At 39.2% G+C, this 14,008-nt stretch overlaps 1 protein-coding gene across 1 annotated transcript in view; it reads left to right on the forward strand.

Moving 5' to 3' along the window:
- The window catches only part of FREM2 (FRAS1 related extracellular matrix 2), a 176,312-nt gene that overhangs the window by 91,739 nt on the left and 70,565 nt on the right, over positions 1-14,008 (forward strand). Inside the window, exons 5-6 of the mRNA XM_075199037.1 lie at positions 2,761-2,886; positions 5,384-5,635. Of these exons, the coding sequence (XP_075055138.1) occupies positions 2,761-2,886; positions 5,384-5,635 (378 nt within the window). The remainder of the gene's footprint in view (positions 1-2,760; positions 2,887-5,383; positions 5,636-14,008) is intronic.

The raw sequence follows: 14,008 nt of genomic DNA on the forward strand, positions 1-14,008 counted from the left end.
TGCTGTCTTTAATGGACGTACGATGAGAGTAAAAACTTTCCAAAAACATGTCTGCTGCTAACCATTTTAAATAAACCAGATGATTACAGAGGAGAGCTTTCTAAATTTCTAAAGCTTTTCATTACAGTTGTCATGAAAAGTTTATGTAGAGTGCAAGTGTCTAATTATGTTGTGTTTAAAGAGATAGTGTAAATCTATACAGAAGGTTAGTTCTCAAGCTAGCACACAAACCTTAAGTTCTCCATCTCTTCTCCCATGTCTCTGGCTAAACCATGACTGACTTTGTACTAGTAAAATAATTATCACAATTTGATTTGTGTTCTGTTGCCTCTACATATTAGTGACTATTTCTTTTAAAAATAAGATTCCCAATGAAATATGCAAATGTTTGGGGAGCTTATCAGAAATGAAGAAACATATGGACACGTGGGGCCTGAGTCCCTGAGGAGAGCAAAGCATAAAAATGACTAACTATGCACCTGGGCAAAACCATGTTGCATTAGAGAGGGAGGTAAATTTAAATTGTGGGGACAGATTTATAGTTGAGGTAGGGCATGTCCTAGATCAACTTTAAATTTCATACTAAAATTAAAGCTAGCAAGTGTTTGTGTGCTAGATAAAAAAAATAGCCAGTATTTACTGTATGTGCAAAATAATAAACTGATTTGCACCCCTTGCATTGTAACATGGTTTGTTCCAGAGAATATTTACTCCTTTTTTTTGCCTTAATGACTCCCGTGGTGTAATCCGTAAACCCCAGAAACTCACTGGGTTCCCTGAATCATAGCACAATATCTCCCCATGAATGTTATGTCAATAATAGTGGGGCAGGGTCAACTGCTGTGATAGCACTCATACTTGCCAACTCTCCCGGAAAGTCCGGGAGACTCCCGAAATTCGGGTCAGTCTCCCGGGCTCCCGGAGGAGATGGCATTTCTCCCGCATCCCAGATTTCACAGAGAAAATCACGCCATTTTGGAGGGCGGGACGAGGCCAATTGCGTCATTTTGGCCCCGCCCCCGTGACGCAAATTACGTTTTCACGGGGGGCGGGGCCAAAATGACGAGATTGGTCTCGCCCCGCCCCCTCCCGCCCTCCAGTCACACCCCCTCTCCCGGGAGTTGGCAACTATGATAGCACTATGAACATAAAGTGACACTGGCTGCCCGTTGCGCTGTTTGCCTCTCGAGAACGTGAGCCTTCTATATTTGATATACAGTTTTCACCAAGTGAGGGAAGGTCCTACAGCACACCAGATTTCCTGAGGATATTGTCTGAGCTTAAAAGGCTTTATCACAAATAAAAATAAACTTGCAGTGAGATAGATAACAAGGTTATAACTGCGTTTTTGTCACTTCAGTCAGTTTAAAAATATATGTGTGGATGTAACACATATTTGCCAAATTTTATTACCTCCCTTCCAGGTGGCAAGTGCAGGAGGCTGTATGGTGACAGCGTGATTAGATCTAACCACCGTGGCCCCGCCTCCTGCTATGTAATGCCAGGATTCATGGCATCGCATAGTGTGACATGAATGACATTAAGTACAGCCTCCGCCGGGATCCGGGAGAGTAGTCAAGATTAGAGTTTCATCTTAGTGGCCGTTTAGGGACAACTATCAATATTTATTATATTTTATTAGTATCTTTTATGTATAAAGCGCTGACATATTACGCAGTGCTGTACATTGAGGTGATCATTATACAAATAAATAACATATAGCATGAAACAGGAGATAAAGATGGCCCTGACCAAGTGAGCTTACAATCTAGAGGTGCGGAGAGCAGCTGATACATAAGGTAGTGCAGTAACAATTGTAGCTGGTGGTGGGAAAGTGTGTGTAAGGCAGCAGCAGTATCAGCTGCCAGTATTAACGCAGCTGCTGGCGACTGTACAACTACTGGCGGTGTGGTGGAGTTGGCATCAGGACAGAAGGTGGAGACAGATGAACTAGTTATAGGAAATATCCTAAGACAGTCAGCAGCTGCAACCATATAACCTGTCATTCAGGAAATATATTTCAGTGCTAAGAACAACCCTAAACTCTCTGTTAAGAATTTTGTGTCAAACTCATTCTTTGAATTTTGATCTGCACTCTGGCATTAAATGCTATTATTAACAAATACACCACTTGGCCACATAACTTTGTATGTAGCGTCAATTTATGTTACAGTCTTCCTTTAGAGAAGCAGAAAGAGGAGCACAGGAGGAACTAGCACCGTTCCTGCTCCCCCCTTCCCTGGGAGATCCAGGTGAGGTACAAGTGGCCAGTGAGGAGACGTGGCGATGTGATCTACATCATCATGGCTCTGTACATTGCCACGATTCGTGCCATCGTGTAGCTGGGGGGCATCATAATGGCACACACCTGCCCACTTCAATATGGGACTGGGTGGGATGAGTTTGGAATTTCGGTAGAGTTGCCTCAAATCCAGGAGTCTTCCAGATGTTCAGGAAGAGTAGGCCCATATGTTTCCAAAACATATTTTTATTAAGGTGTAGCCTATGGACTTCTGCAGAGGAAGTAGACATTTTATGGGCGCAGACAGTGCTCAGGAGACTACAGCCTGTGAAATGAGGAGTGGCTGGTGCTATGTGGGGGTGCCAGGTACACTATAAGTAATGTATTTTGTAGACCTCACCTCTGGACTTAAACTTTATCTGTTCACAGATCAGCTCTGAATTTAAATGCTGGTATGCAGAAAATGTTCAGATTTATTTTACTAATTGTTTATATACTTTTTTGTTTTTAATTTCTAGAATCGACAGTGTTTATTCCTCAGTCGATCTATAAAATAGAAGAAGACATTGGTGAGCTGTTTATACCAGTCAGGAGAAGTGGAGATGTGAATCAAGAATTGATGGTTATATGTTTTACACAGCAAGGTAAGAGCAGCTCCATGATATGACATGTAAGTCACATCTCTATAACCCCCATGTGTCCTGGCTCTCCCTCTTGTTCTCCACTGAAAGTCCTTAACTCATAAAGATTACTTTCTCATCAAACTCGCAGACACTTAATGAACCCATGTAAACTCTGGGTGGCTGTATTTACCATATATATATATATATATGTATATATATATATATATATATATATATATATATATGTGGGTATATACATATATACATAAGTGTATATATATATATATATATATATATATATATATATATTTATATTTATTTATGTTAGTAATGATTCAGAACTAGTCCAGGGGATACATGCAGGACAATTATTTAGGCCGTACACAAATACCCAAAGCATGACCAGATCCACCCAAACAATGCTCATGTTCACCCAAACCTCCCCATATCCACCCAAGCAGTGCCCATTTCTGGTGAAGCCACACTCCTTTTTCAATAGCCCTTTCCCCTTCTTTCCCCTTTCAGCCGTCGTAATGTGGAACTTTCACATGAAAATCTGGATGTATACATGCATTTACTTTTGACTGGAAATGGGGATGTAGGTTATTGAGACATGAGCATATGGGGGGCAAAATCCTTAATTTAGAGTATATTTACTCACATTGCCCAGGGCAGCGACAATTCTAAATATAGCCATGGTCTCATGCCCATATAAAGACACCAGGCACCTCCTTAGTGTGTTTATAGTAGACACAAAACTTCATGTTAACTAACCCATCCTTTTATGGGCAATATTCATTGTAATAGAGTTATTGAATTCTGAGCAGTGGGTTCTCACAACTGTCTGATTGTAAATGATGATGTCACTTCTCTCTCTTTATATAATTCATAAGTGATTAATGTATGTCTAAATAACATCTGTATAAAGAGTTCTGTGAGTAAATATATCAAGCTGCGAGTTTCCAGCGGGTTTGAAAAGTGGAGATGTTGCCTATAGCAACCATTCAGATTCTAGTTATCATTTATTTAGTACTTTCTACAAAATGACAGCTAGAATCTGATTGGTTGCTATAGGCAACATCTCCACTTTTCAAACCCGCTTGAAATTCGCAGCTTGATACATTTACCCCCTGATGTTCTTATTTATAATTGGTGAGTTCTGAGTTCTAAACTTGCACATTACAAGGAATAGTGTATTAAGGATATTTGGAGTCACCTCGAATTTCTGTGACTTGAATAAAAGAATTCGGCCCCTCGCGTTGCATATATATACTCCATAATTAATAGTAGGATGTGCATTATCATATATCATGGACAGGAAGTGATAACATTGAATGTTTAGCATGGTTTATAAAGTATATCATCTATTCCTGCATGTTAACCATATCAGCCTACTGGCCCGATAGGTTTTACAACAAGTAGTGGAAAGTTTATATTTAGCATGAATGGGATAGCTGTAAGTAAATGGATAGGAATGGGATGCCCAAGATATAACGTGTACATTGGTATGTGTCACGTCTCCATCTCTGATCTTCTTCCTACTATGCCAACATACTTGGCAATCTGCCAAAAGAAGAATGAGGATGTAATATTTTTTATGGTTGGGGTTGTGTTTTGCCAAAAATATATTTAGTTAATTCTTAGTAGCAAACTTAGCAATCGCCATGAACATAAAATAAATTTCTATAGTCGCCCCTGATAGCAAACACATATTATAGCATGCATACAGGACTGTCATCACTAGTGATCTGGACTTAGACTAGCCCTGTAGTTGGAGCAAGAGATACAGTAATAAAAAAGTACCTTTGAGACGCCCAGAGCTTGAATCGGACGTGGCTGCATACGCTCGGGTTTGGCACGTCCTTACTGTACATTGACTATGGGCGAGAGCCCCGTTCCCTCCCAGAAATGGTAAGCTGTAGTATGTGTCCTTTGCGTACGAAGATAAATTGAACATTGCTGTCTTGAATTGTGTATGGTCCGTTTATGGGCATGCGCAGATTACATTTGCAGATTATACACACAAAATCTATATTTAAGTTCCTTAATGAATCAGGCCCGAAATGAGTGACATAATGTCACTTATGTAATGTTTTTAATGTCCCCGCAGTGACCCGACACCGAGCGCCAGCTACTGACATGGAGGGGCTGCAACTGGCAGCTTCTTACTAGTGAAGCTGCCGGCTCTTACTCCTCCATGTCTGTGATAGGCTGGGAGTGTAGTGCTAGGCTATGATGTCACAGCCCAGGGACCAGTCTCCCAGTCTGATGAACACCATTGGTCACCCACCCTCCTTCCTACACACACTTCCCACCTAGTCCAGTTATCAATGTAATAAGTAACGTTAATCATCACTAAACTGTATAATTCAATGTAATATATTTCACCAGGTTGTTATAAATGTATTTTCCTATCATTTAGTAAGAGTGTGTTTTGTTGTTCAGCGTTTGCCCCCCAGACACATCAGAATGTGACAAATTGCAATTGTAAACTGCATTCCAATTATGTGTTTTACAGGTACAGCTATTGGAACCGTCCCAACATCCGTTCTATCCTACTCCGATTACATATCCAGGCCCGAGGAACACAACAGTGTTCTGAGGTTTGATAAGGGCGAGATAGAGAAAATGTGCCGTGTGGTAATTATAGACGATTCCTTGTATGAGGAAGCAGAGACTTTCAATATGACGTTAAGCATGCCTATGGGCGGAAGGCTGGGCTCCGAATTCCCCTCAACTCAGATTGTCATTCTGCCTGACAAAGATGATGGTAAGAACTTTATAAATATTATTATAAAGATTCATAGTAATATGTCTTAGTGACTATAATGAAGATTCTTGTTAAAAGTATACAATAAGGCGTCAGAAGTGATATCACTAGTTCCTAATAAAGTGATAGGCTGAATATTGCTTCACACGTGATACTTAAAGGTTGAGACTAAGCAAACTTCAGGTCACATTGGTTTATTTGTTTACTGTTTCAAAATGATGGAGCAAGGCATATCCGCTAATGCATTTGTCTTTTTCATTGTTGCTGTCTATGTTACATTTATGTCGTCTTGCCGTATATACAAAATAGAGATGATGTAAACAACAGGTAATTATGTCTATGATGTTTCATGTAGTCATAACATATATCCATATGCCCGGTCCTAACATCAATTAGTATTCTGACCATCTGTGAGTTCTACAAGATGACGTGTGAGCTATCTCGCTTTCAGGAATACCTCAATTATTTTTTCATTACTTTGCTCCAGCCCAACTCCCACTAAATCAGTCCTATATAGTCAGCACATTACTGAAACCAAGAGCAGAGTGAATGGTATGGAGGAGGAGATGCTTGTAAGCTTAGTCAGGGAAGAATCATTACTCAATGACAAAATAAATTGTACAGCTCATTAGAGCACAACCGTGGAGTGGACACTAAAACAGCACAGTTACTTGTAGTTATTTGTAATGCATGTACCAATGTTTACTTCCCTTTTTTTCAATGAATGGCCATTATTATAGACAAACAACTCTTAATGGGGCTTATAGCAGCTACGTGCAAAGCTCTGCTCAGCACGGAGCTGAGTGCTGACCTGGAGAACATGTAGCTATCCATCACTTATTAATTGAGAGTAGACCATACTTCAAAAGAAAGGGTCGAGTGCAAAGATAGGGAAGGAATAAGAACCAGAAGATAAATGCCTTAGAAATGTAGAGGATAAATTGGGGTCATCTAACAAAGTTGACTGAAACAATAAAGAGTGATTGTTTTTGGTGTGTATTATATCTGGCAGTGTGTGCATAGTTTGAGGCACACTAAAATAAGTGCCGTAATCAGTAGCTACATTTTTTTGGTGATCTGCTGTACTTGTCTCTTCTCCATTGGGAGACAAAAATAAATGGCCATAAGTATATCCACATGGGCATGTGAAATGTTACCAAACTACAACAGTGATGTTCATCTTTCTTTTCCCTTCACATGATATTGAATGAAACAGACTTATTCAACTTTTATAGTTTATAGAAATCATGATAGAATCTAATCTTTGGAGCTCCCTACTCTGTCTTACTCGACTCTCCCCCAACCTTCAGTCCTTCAAACGCTCACTCAGAAATTCACCTTTTCAAGCTCGCCTATCCTACCTCCTCCTGACCATCTTATTCATCACCTCCTGTTCCTCGCCTGTCATCTCCATTTTCTCCCAGTTGATCCTGCTGTCTCTCACCACCCCTCCCTCTAGAATGTAAGCTCTCATGGGCAGGGTCCTCTTTACCTATTGTCCCACGTCTGTCTTCTGACTCCCTCGTACGTCCTACTCACACTCATCTGTGCTACTTACATGTATTGCTTCATCTATTTGTTACTTGATTCCGTATCTGGAGCTAAAGAATCTGTGGCGCCTTATAAATAAATAAATAATAATGAATAGGACAGTAACATGCCTCCTTCTGCTACAAGGAATCAAACACTAACAGAATATTATAGACATCACCATATATGAATCAACAAAATAGTATATGCACTTTACGGATCATGTGCATAAGATTTGTCCTTTTAAATCTAAAACCTGTGCCTTGTGAGGTGAGATTAGGAACCAGGAAGAAGTGGAGGGAGCGGATGCAAGATAGTGAAACAAGTTCCATTAACATTTTTATTCAAGCTGTCAGAGCCTTGTTCAATAGGGGGAACTGTGCCAAAAAAATGAACTGTACACAGAAATGTTGGCAAACTTTTCTAAACTGGGAAACCCAAGGACAGTTTTCGGACAGATTTGAATTAACATTTGTTATATGAGTTGTAAAGTCAAGTAAAACAAACGGCATTCATTTGGCTACAAGACTGTGCTACTTTAGAATGAATAAGCTGGATTAAGCCTTCACAATATACTTTCTGATAATGTGCGTTTCTCCTGCTCTGCTCATCCACCGTCTCATTTTGTGTGAGACGTTGCCAATTCCCCTAGAACACAATAGACATATTCTGCTGCTTGAACAGCGGCGAATAATATAACTGAATACAGAGCCCTACATAGTGTTTCACAGGTGCAGTGACCTTGAAGCAAATGTACAGTATAAAATATACGTCCTGTAACAACACATTGTAGACATGAGAAAGTACTGAGCCCAGGACAAACAATTGGTGTTGCTTTCTTCATATCATCTCCACACACTAGATATAATACATGGAAAGTACATTTAAAGAGCAACATATATATATATAATATATATATATATATATATATATATATATATATATACACACAGTGGTCGAAGTGGGAGTAGGAGAAGAGGCAGTATGACATACCACTGTATACACCCTCACTTCGACTACTGTATGTGTGTATATGTGTGTGTATATATATATATATATATATATATATATATATATATGTGTATATATGTATGTGCAGTGGTGGAGGGACTCACGTTATCAATTATCATACATCATTACGTTACTACACTATGTATGCTTTTTGTTTTCCTGTTCCTTAAGATGATCCATGCGTCTAAGAAGTAGATTTGATTGGTATTGTATTGCAAACTTCCTGACGTGTACATGTCCTTCATACATCTGGTACACATGTAGGATTGTTCTTCTGGAGGAAATATATTATGAGACGCCCATTCTTCTGTTTCTAATTTTATATATATATATATATAAATATATATATATATACAAGTTAACCCGTGCATGATACTCATGCATTCTAGTCAAATCAAGCTACTTAAGGTGTTAAAAAGGTTCTTGTCATGCATTTGGGCCATAGCCCAGGCCTCAACCACCAACCACTCCCCACTGTCACCCCCGGCAACCACCAACCACTCCCAACTGTCACTTCTCCTTCAAGAAATATATATATATATTTTTTAAGATCTTTATAAGCACTTTTAACAATTAACAAATTAAATTAACAAATTAAAAACATCTTAGTATACCAAATTTCAGCCCTTTCTGAATTTTTTCCCCCACACACACTAAGAATTTAGTAGTTCAGTGTATAACTCCGCCCAGCAAGTGGCGCTGCAGCTTGGTTTTATTTTTTCCACACACAGACAGACTAACACACGCCACTAGACATTTATATTATAGATACACACACACAATACTGTTCAAAAGTTTTAGGCCCCCACAGAGCCCTGATCTCAACATTGAGTCTGTCTGGGATTACATGATGAGACAGAAGGATATGTGCAAACCTACATCCACAGAAGATCTGTGGTTAGTTCTCCAAGATGTTTGGAACAACCTCCCTGCCGAGTTCCTTCAAAAACCGTGTGCAAGTGTACCTAGAAGAATTTCTGCTGTTTTGAAGGCAAAGGGTGGTCACACCAAATATTGATTTGATTTAAATTTCTCTCCTGTTCATTCAATTTGCTTTTTGTTAATTGATAAAAATAAACTATTAACACTTCTATTTTTGAAAGCATTCTTACTTTGCAGCATTTTTTCCACACCTGCCTAAAACTTTTGCAGAGTATTGTGTATATCTCAAAATTGTATCTGAAATAACTGGAGTCTTTATACTTATATACTTATACTAAATTGCCCATCATGCTCTCTTTCCACCCCTCAGCAGCAGGTTGTCAGTGGTTAGAAGGGAGGTGCTTTTCTGAGGCAATACAGTTTGACTGACAGACTTGCAGACTTACTCTGTAGCAAAGCACTGTGTGGATTCATAGGGGGACAAAGACTGCGATGTAACATTAGTTTCACTGATTGAATTTTCAGCTTTTTGTGTTTGATCCTGCCGGGACACAGTTCTAAATATGTGGGATGTGGCTTTAGATATTTATAGTGTAATGGGCAGGGAATACACTATTAAAGTTTAATTTTTATCTGAGCTACAGTGGAACTTCATGGTAACAATGTATTTTACATTTATGTTTAAAAAGTTAGTTTTGAGTTTTCTTTTATCATTTTACTTAACACACGAGAGGAGTTAACACTATAAATCTTTACATGTACTAATATTCCATATTGGGCTTTATTATTACAAATGGCTAAATGTTTAGAGACCACAGCTTATATTTTACTTGTCCTGTCTCTGTTCAAGGAATCTGATATGCAACATATCCTGAATAATTCTAAACACTAATCTTACCTGTACTTTGGTTCTTTCACTAACAATAACTTTGCAATGTAAACAGAGGAGTTCAAGCCTTGACCATTGAAAACTGGTTTATGGACCTATTAGTCGTGTTTTAGGATGTTAGTTATAGCCCTAAGGCATGTTCTTTAATTCGTAGATGATCTGTTATAAAATATGGAGTTAACGGAATAGATACTATTTGTTAATAAGAAAGAAAAAGTGACAGTACAATTTGCAAAAAAAAGTAACTTATACAAAGAAATAGATTTTATTATTTTGGTTGTAATTTATAGTACTGCAGGCCCAACATACTGTACTTAGAACTGAAAGGTTGAAAAGAGCAAATAGACTTCTAAAGTGTCAATGTATTCTTAGAACAGAAGCAGAAAGCAATATCCTGCGGGCTTTGTGCATGTAATGTAAGGTTCCTCCGGCAACCACCAGTACGGTAATCATACCAAACGTGTGTGCAGGGATTCCGTGGAGCCAAGCATACCATTCCATAAACAGAGACGCTTCACTGGATGTATTCTCTTCACTGCAACTCTGCAAATGGCATTTGAAAAAAGGGTGTCAAGATGCCTAGAGTGTAATAAATGGCTGTAGCTGGTTGAAGAGCCCCCAAAAATCTCAATGTAGATTTGAATAAATTGTTATTACTTTGGCTTCCATTAAATGCAGGAACATATTTGTTCAGGTAGACAAACAGTGTCTGACCCAGATTAATAAATAAACTGCACTCTTAACAGCAATGTGTGGAACAGAAACCTTTGTTCTGCCTCATTATTTGTTTACATATCACACTTTTTAAAGTAAGTGCTTTAATTTTTTTGGTGTAGCTGAGCTTTAATAGAGAGACATTGCTTTTCCTTGAGTAGCACATTATTGTATACTAGCTTCTATAGTTATAGTAATTGTTGGATCTGTACTTTGGTCTATTAGTGTTGATGGAAGATGATAATTCCCACCTACCAATAGTGATCCAATTGACAGGCCAGGATTTCAATATTCTGCCACTCCATATATCCCCTACTCTGTGGCCTGGATGTCTATTATTCCAGCCCCACTATATACCATTGGTATACAATAAATACATATAAATAACCAGTGCTTAATTTGCACACAAAAATAGTAATTGGCTATGTATACTGCGCCAGGACAAATAGTGAGTGCGCCGACTGAGGTGGGCGTTACCATCCCTATAGTGGGGGTGTGGCCAGTCTGCAGTGGGCGTGGTACTTATCAAGCACAAATCCACCTCCAGCCCCCTCTAGTCTCCTTTGTAAGGTCATGCGCACCACTAGCTACTGCATGTGGCTCACCATTCATACTGTCCTACTTTGCAGAATAACATGACATACCTCCCAACTGTTCTCTCAGTTGGGACAAAGTCCTGGTTGTGTGAGACAGCAGGACCGAGTCACAAATCCAACCACCACAAACACAGCCTGTAAAACATTTCCCATCATCCCTCGACCCCAACCCTGTAGGTCATTTACCCCTGGCCTGCAATTCATTCCCACCATCTCCCTATGTCAACCATACCCCACTTACCCCTGAGCTCCCACACAACTTTTCTATTCCATCTAGTGACAGCCAGGGCATCAGGCAATATGTGTAGGAACATTGTTGTTCCACAGTGTTCCGTCACAAGCGAAGCCCAGGAAATAACTCATGTGTAGACCATGGTTAATTTATAAATGCTTATGGCAGTGTTGGCTAACCTGTGACACTCCAGGTGTTGTGAAACTACAAGTTCCAGCATACCCTTCCAGCAATAACCTGCTATATATTGGCAAAGCATGCTGGGACTGGTAGTTACACAACACCTGGAGTGACACAGGTTAGCCAACACTGGCTTATGGTATGTAAATAATTGAGTATTAATATAAAAAAATTAGAAAAACATACAAATAATTGTGTAAGCCCCTACATTCCTATTTATTTTATTGAGCATTGTGGTCAATTTGTGTCCACACCTAGTGTGGGGCCAGCATAAGTGTTACTACAGTTCATACACAGGTCTTCACTATGAAATTGCTTTAAGCAATTACAACATCAAGTCTGATTTCAAATAAAAGAACCTTTAAGAAGTGTCATTTACAAAGCTAATATTTGCATTTTCGTACTTTACAGACACTTATTGGCTCCACACTGATAATTCCAGAGTGAACTAAGAGAAATCTACTCTAAATAACATCTTTTTATTTCAAACATTGTGTCTATTCCCAAGCTTCGTTCAGTTTGGATTCCAGGGTTAATTCCTAGAAGTTAAATTGGTAAACCAACGTCAAGGCTCAGATCGGGGAAATGTTTTAGCAGACATTTTTGTAGATCTTAACATTTGATTAAAAACTGCAGAAAACGGGGGGTTGCACTGGTTTTTTAAGTGCCCCTATTTGCCTGACAGGCACATTTGCAGATGCCCACACACCGACCTTTCGGTCTTTGAAAGTCTATATGCTCCTACATTGTAATCAATGTGGATACTCTGGAGACAATAAAAAAGTCACTAAAAAGTCCAAACTGCTTTCCCTTTATCATCTCTCCATTTATTAATCTAATGTTATTTTGTAAAATACTGCTTCATTTAGGATCATTTGGGTCTTAAATGTCTTAGGTCTTAAATTAATAATAAGAGTAAGAGATCTGTATTATGGACGTGGGCCCACAAATGCGCTATCCCCATAAACTATAAGATTCCACATTAGTATAAGGACAGGATGCATTCCAGCACCTCTAACCAGTCTTTTTGCAGGGAGAAAAAGACTGAGCCCACCAGTAAAACAGAAAACACCTCCCCAAATGTACCTTCACTTCCTGCCACGTATTTAAAGAATCCCATCCTGCAAAATGAAACTGTTTTTTTCCTCTTTAGTGTAAAACTAGGTGCACTTACCAAGGAATGCCCCCCAAATCACTAATGTCCTCCCATTAGTCGATGTAAACTATTTGCCCTTGTAGACAACTAAGCCTACAAATTCATACACCTAGCCATTTCCATTTGTAAAGTCACAAAACAGAATTTATGCACGTTTGAACATCAATATGGAGCCTTACTGTTCCTGGGCCACAGGTTCAGTTTTGAATTTAAAGGAAGCACCACACGTTGTTTTTCCCCCCAATTGACGATGAGCTGATTTGCAAATTATTATTATTATTATTATTATTCATACTTACCAACTTTCTGTTGGTGAAATCCGGGAGCCTGCAGAGGAGGTGGGCGTAACGGGGGGGGCGGGGCTCCAAGTGGCGTCATTTTGGACCTGCCCCCATGACGTGATGACGCAAAATGCGTCATTTGACAGCGGGGGGCGGGGCCAAACGCCGCGATTCACCGGGAATCGCGGCGTTTGGGACTTAATTCTGCCCACTTCACTAGGAAGTGGGCAGAATTATCCAGATGCGGGGGATTGCCACACCCGCCCGGGAGCCCGGGAGACTCTCGCAAAATGCGGGAGTCTCCCGGATATTTCGGGAGAGTTGGCAAGTCTGTTATTATTATTATTATTATTGTAATCTTTCCTGCTTTCTTTTGTTACAAAAAACATGCAAGTTAGTATTTTCTAATCTATCTACTGCAACTGAATATTTTACACTTTGTTTTAAATAATGAAGACAATGAATACCAATGTTTGTGCATCATCTTAATAATTGGAGACTGTCAATCAAAAAATTAAATCATGTAATGCTTCCTTGTTGTGGCACTTACATAACATAAACTTAACAAATCATTAATAATCACCATATTGGTGTGAGGTCAGATTTATTTTTTTTAGTTACGAGTCCCTTATATAGAACATATACAAAATATAGAGTAATATAAGTCTATAGCGATAGGACTTAGCACATAGTTTATTGCAGTGTTGCTGATAGGAGGGCAGTGATACACTGCAGGGTCTCCCTAAGACGGCTCTATTAGAAGTGATGAAACTTCATCCGGTCAGCAGGAAGAGTAACAAAAAATAGATTTTCTTCACATGACTCTCCTATTACTAGTAAGTTACCATCAGCAAGTTCAGTGTGCGGGGGGCAGGGGGTATATCAGAAATATTCCTGCTAAT

Source organism: Mixophyes fleayi, chromosome 2 (genome assembly GCF_038048845.1).
Source record: "Mixophyes fleayi isolate aMixFle1 chromosome 2, aMixFle1.hap1, whole genome shotgun sequence".
Classification (NCBI taxonomy): Eukaryota; Metazoa; Chordata; class Amphibia; order Anura; family Limnodynastidae; genus Mixophyes; species Mixophyes fleayi.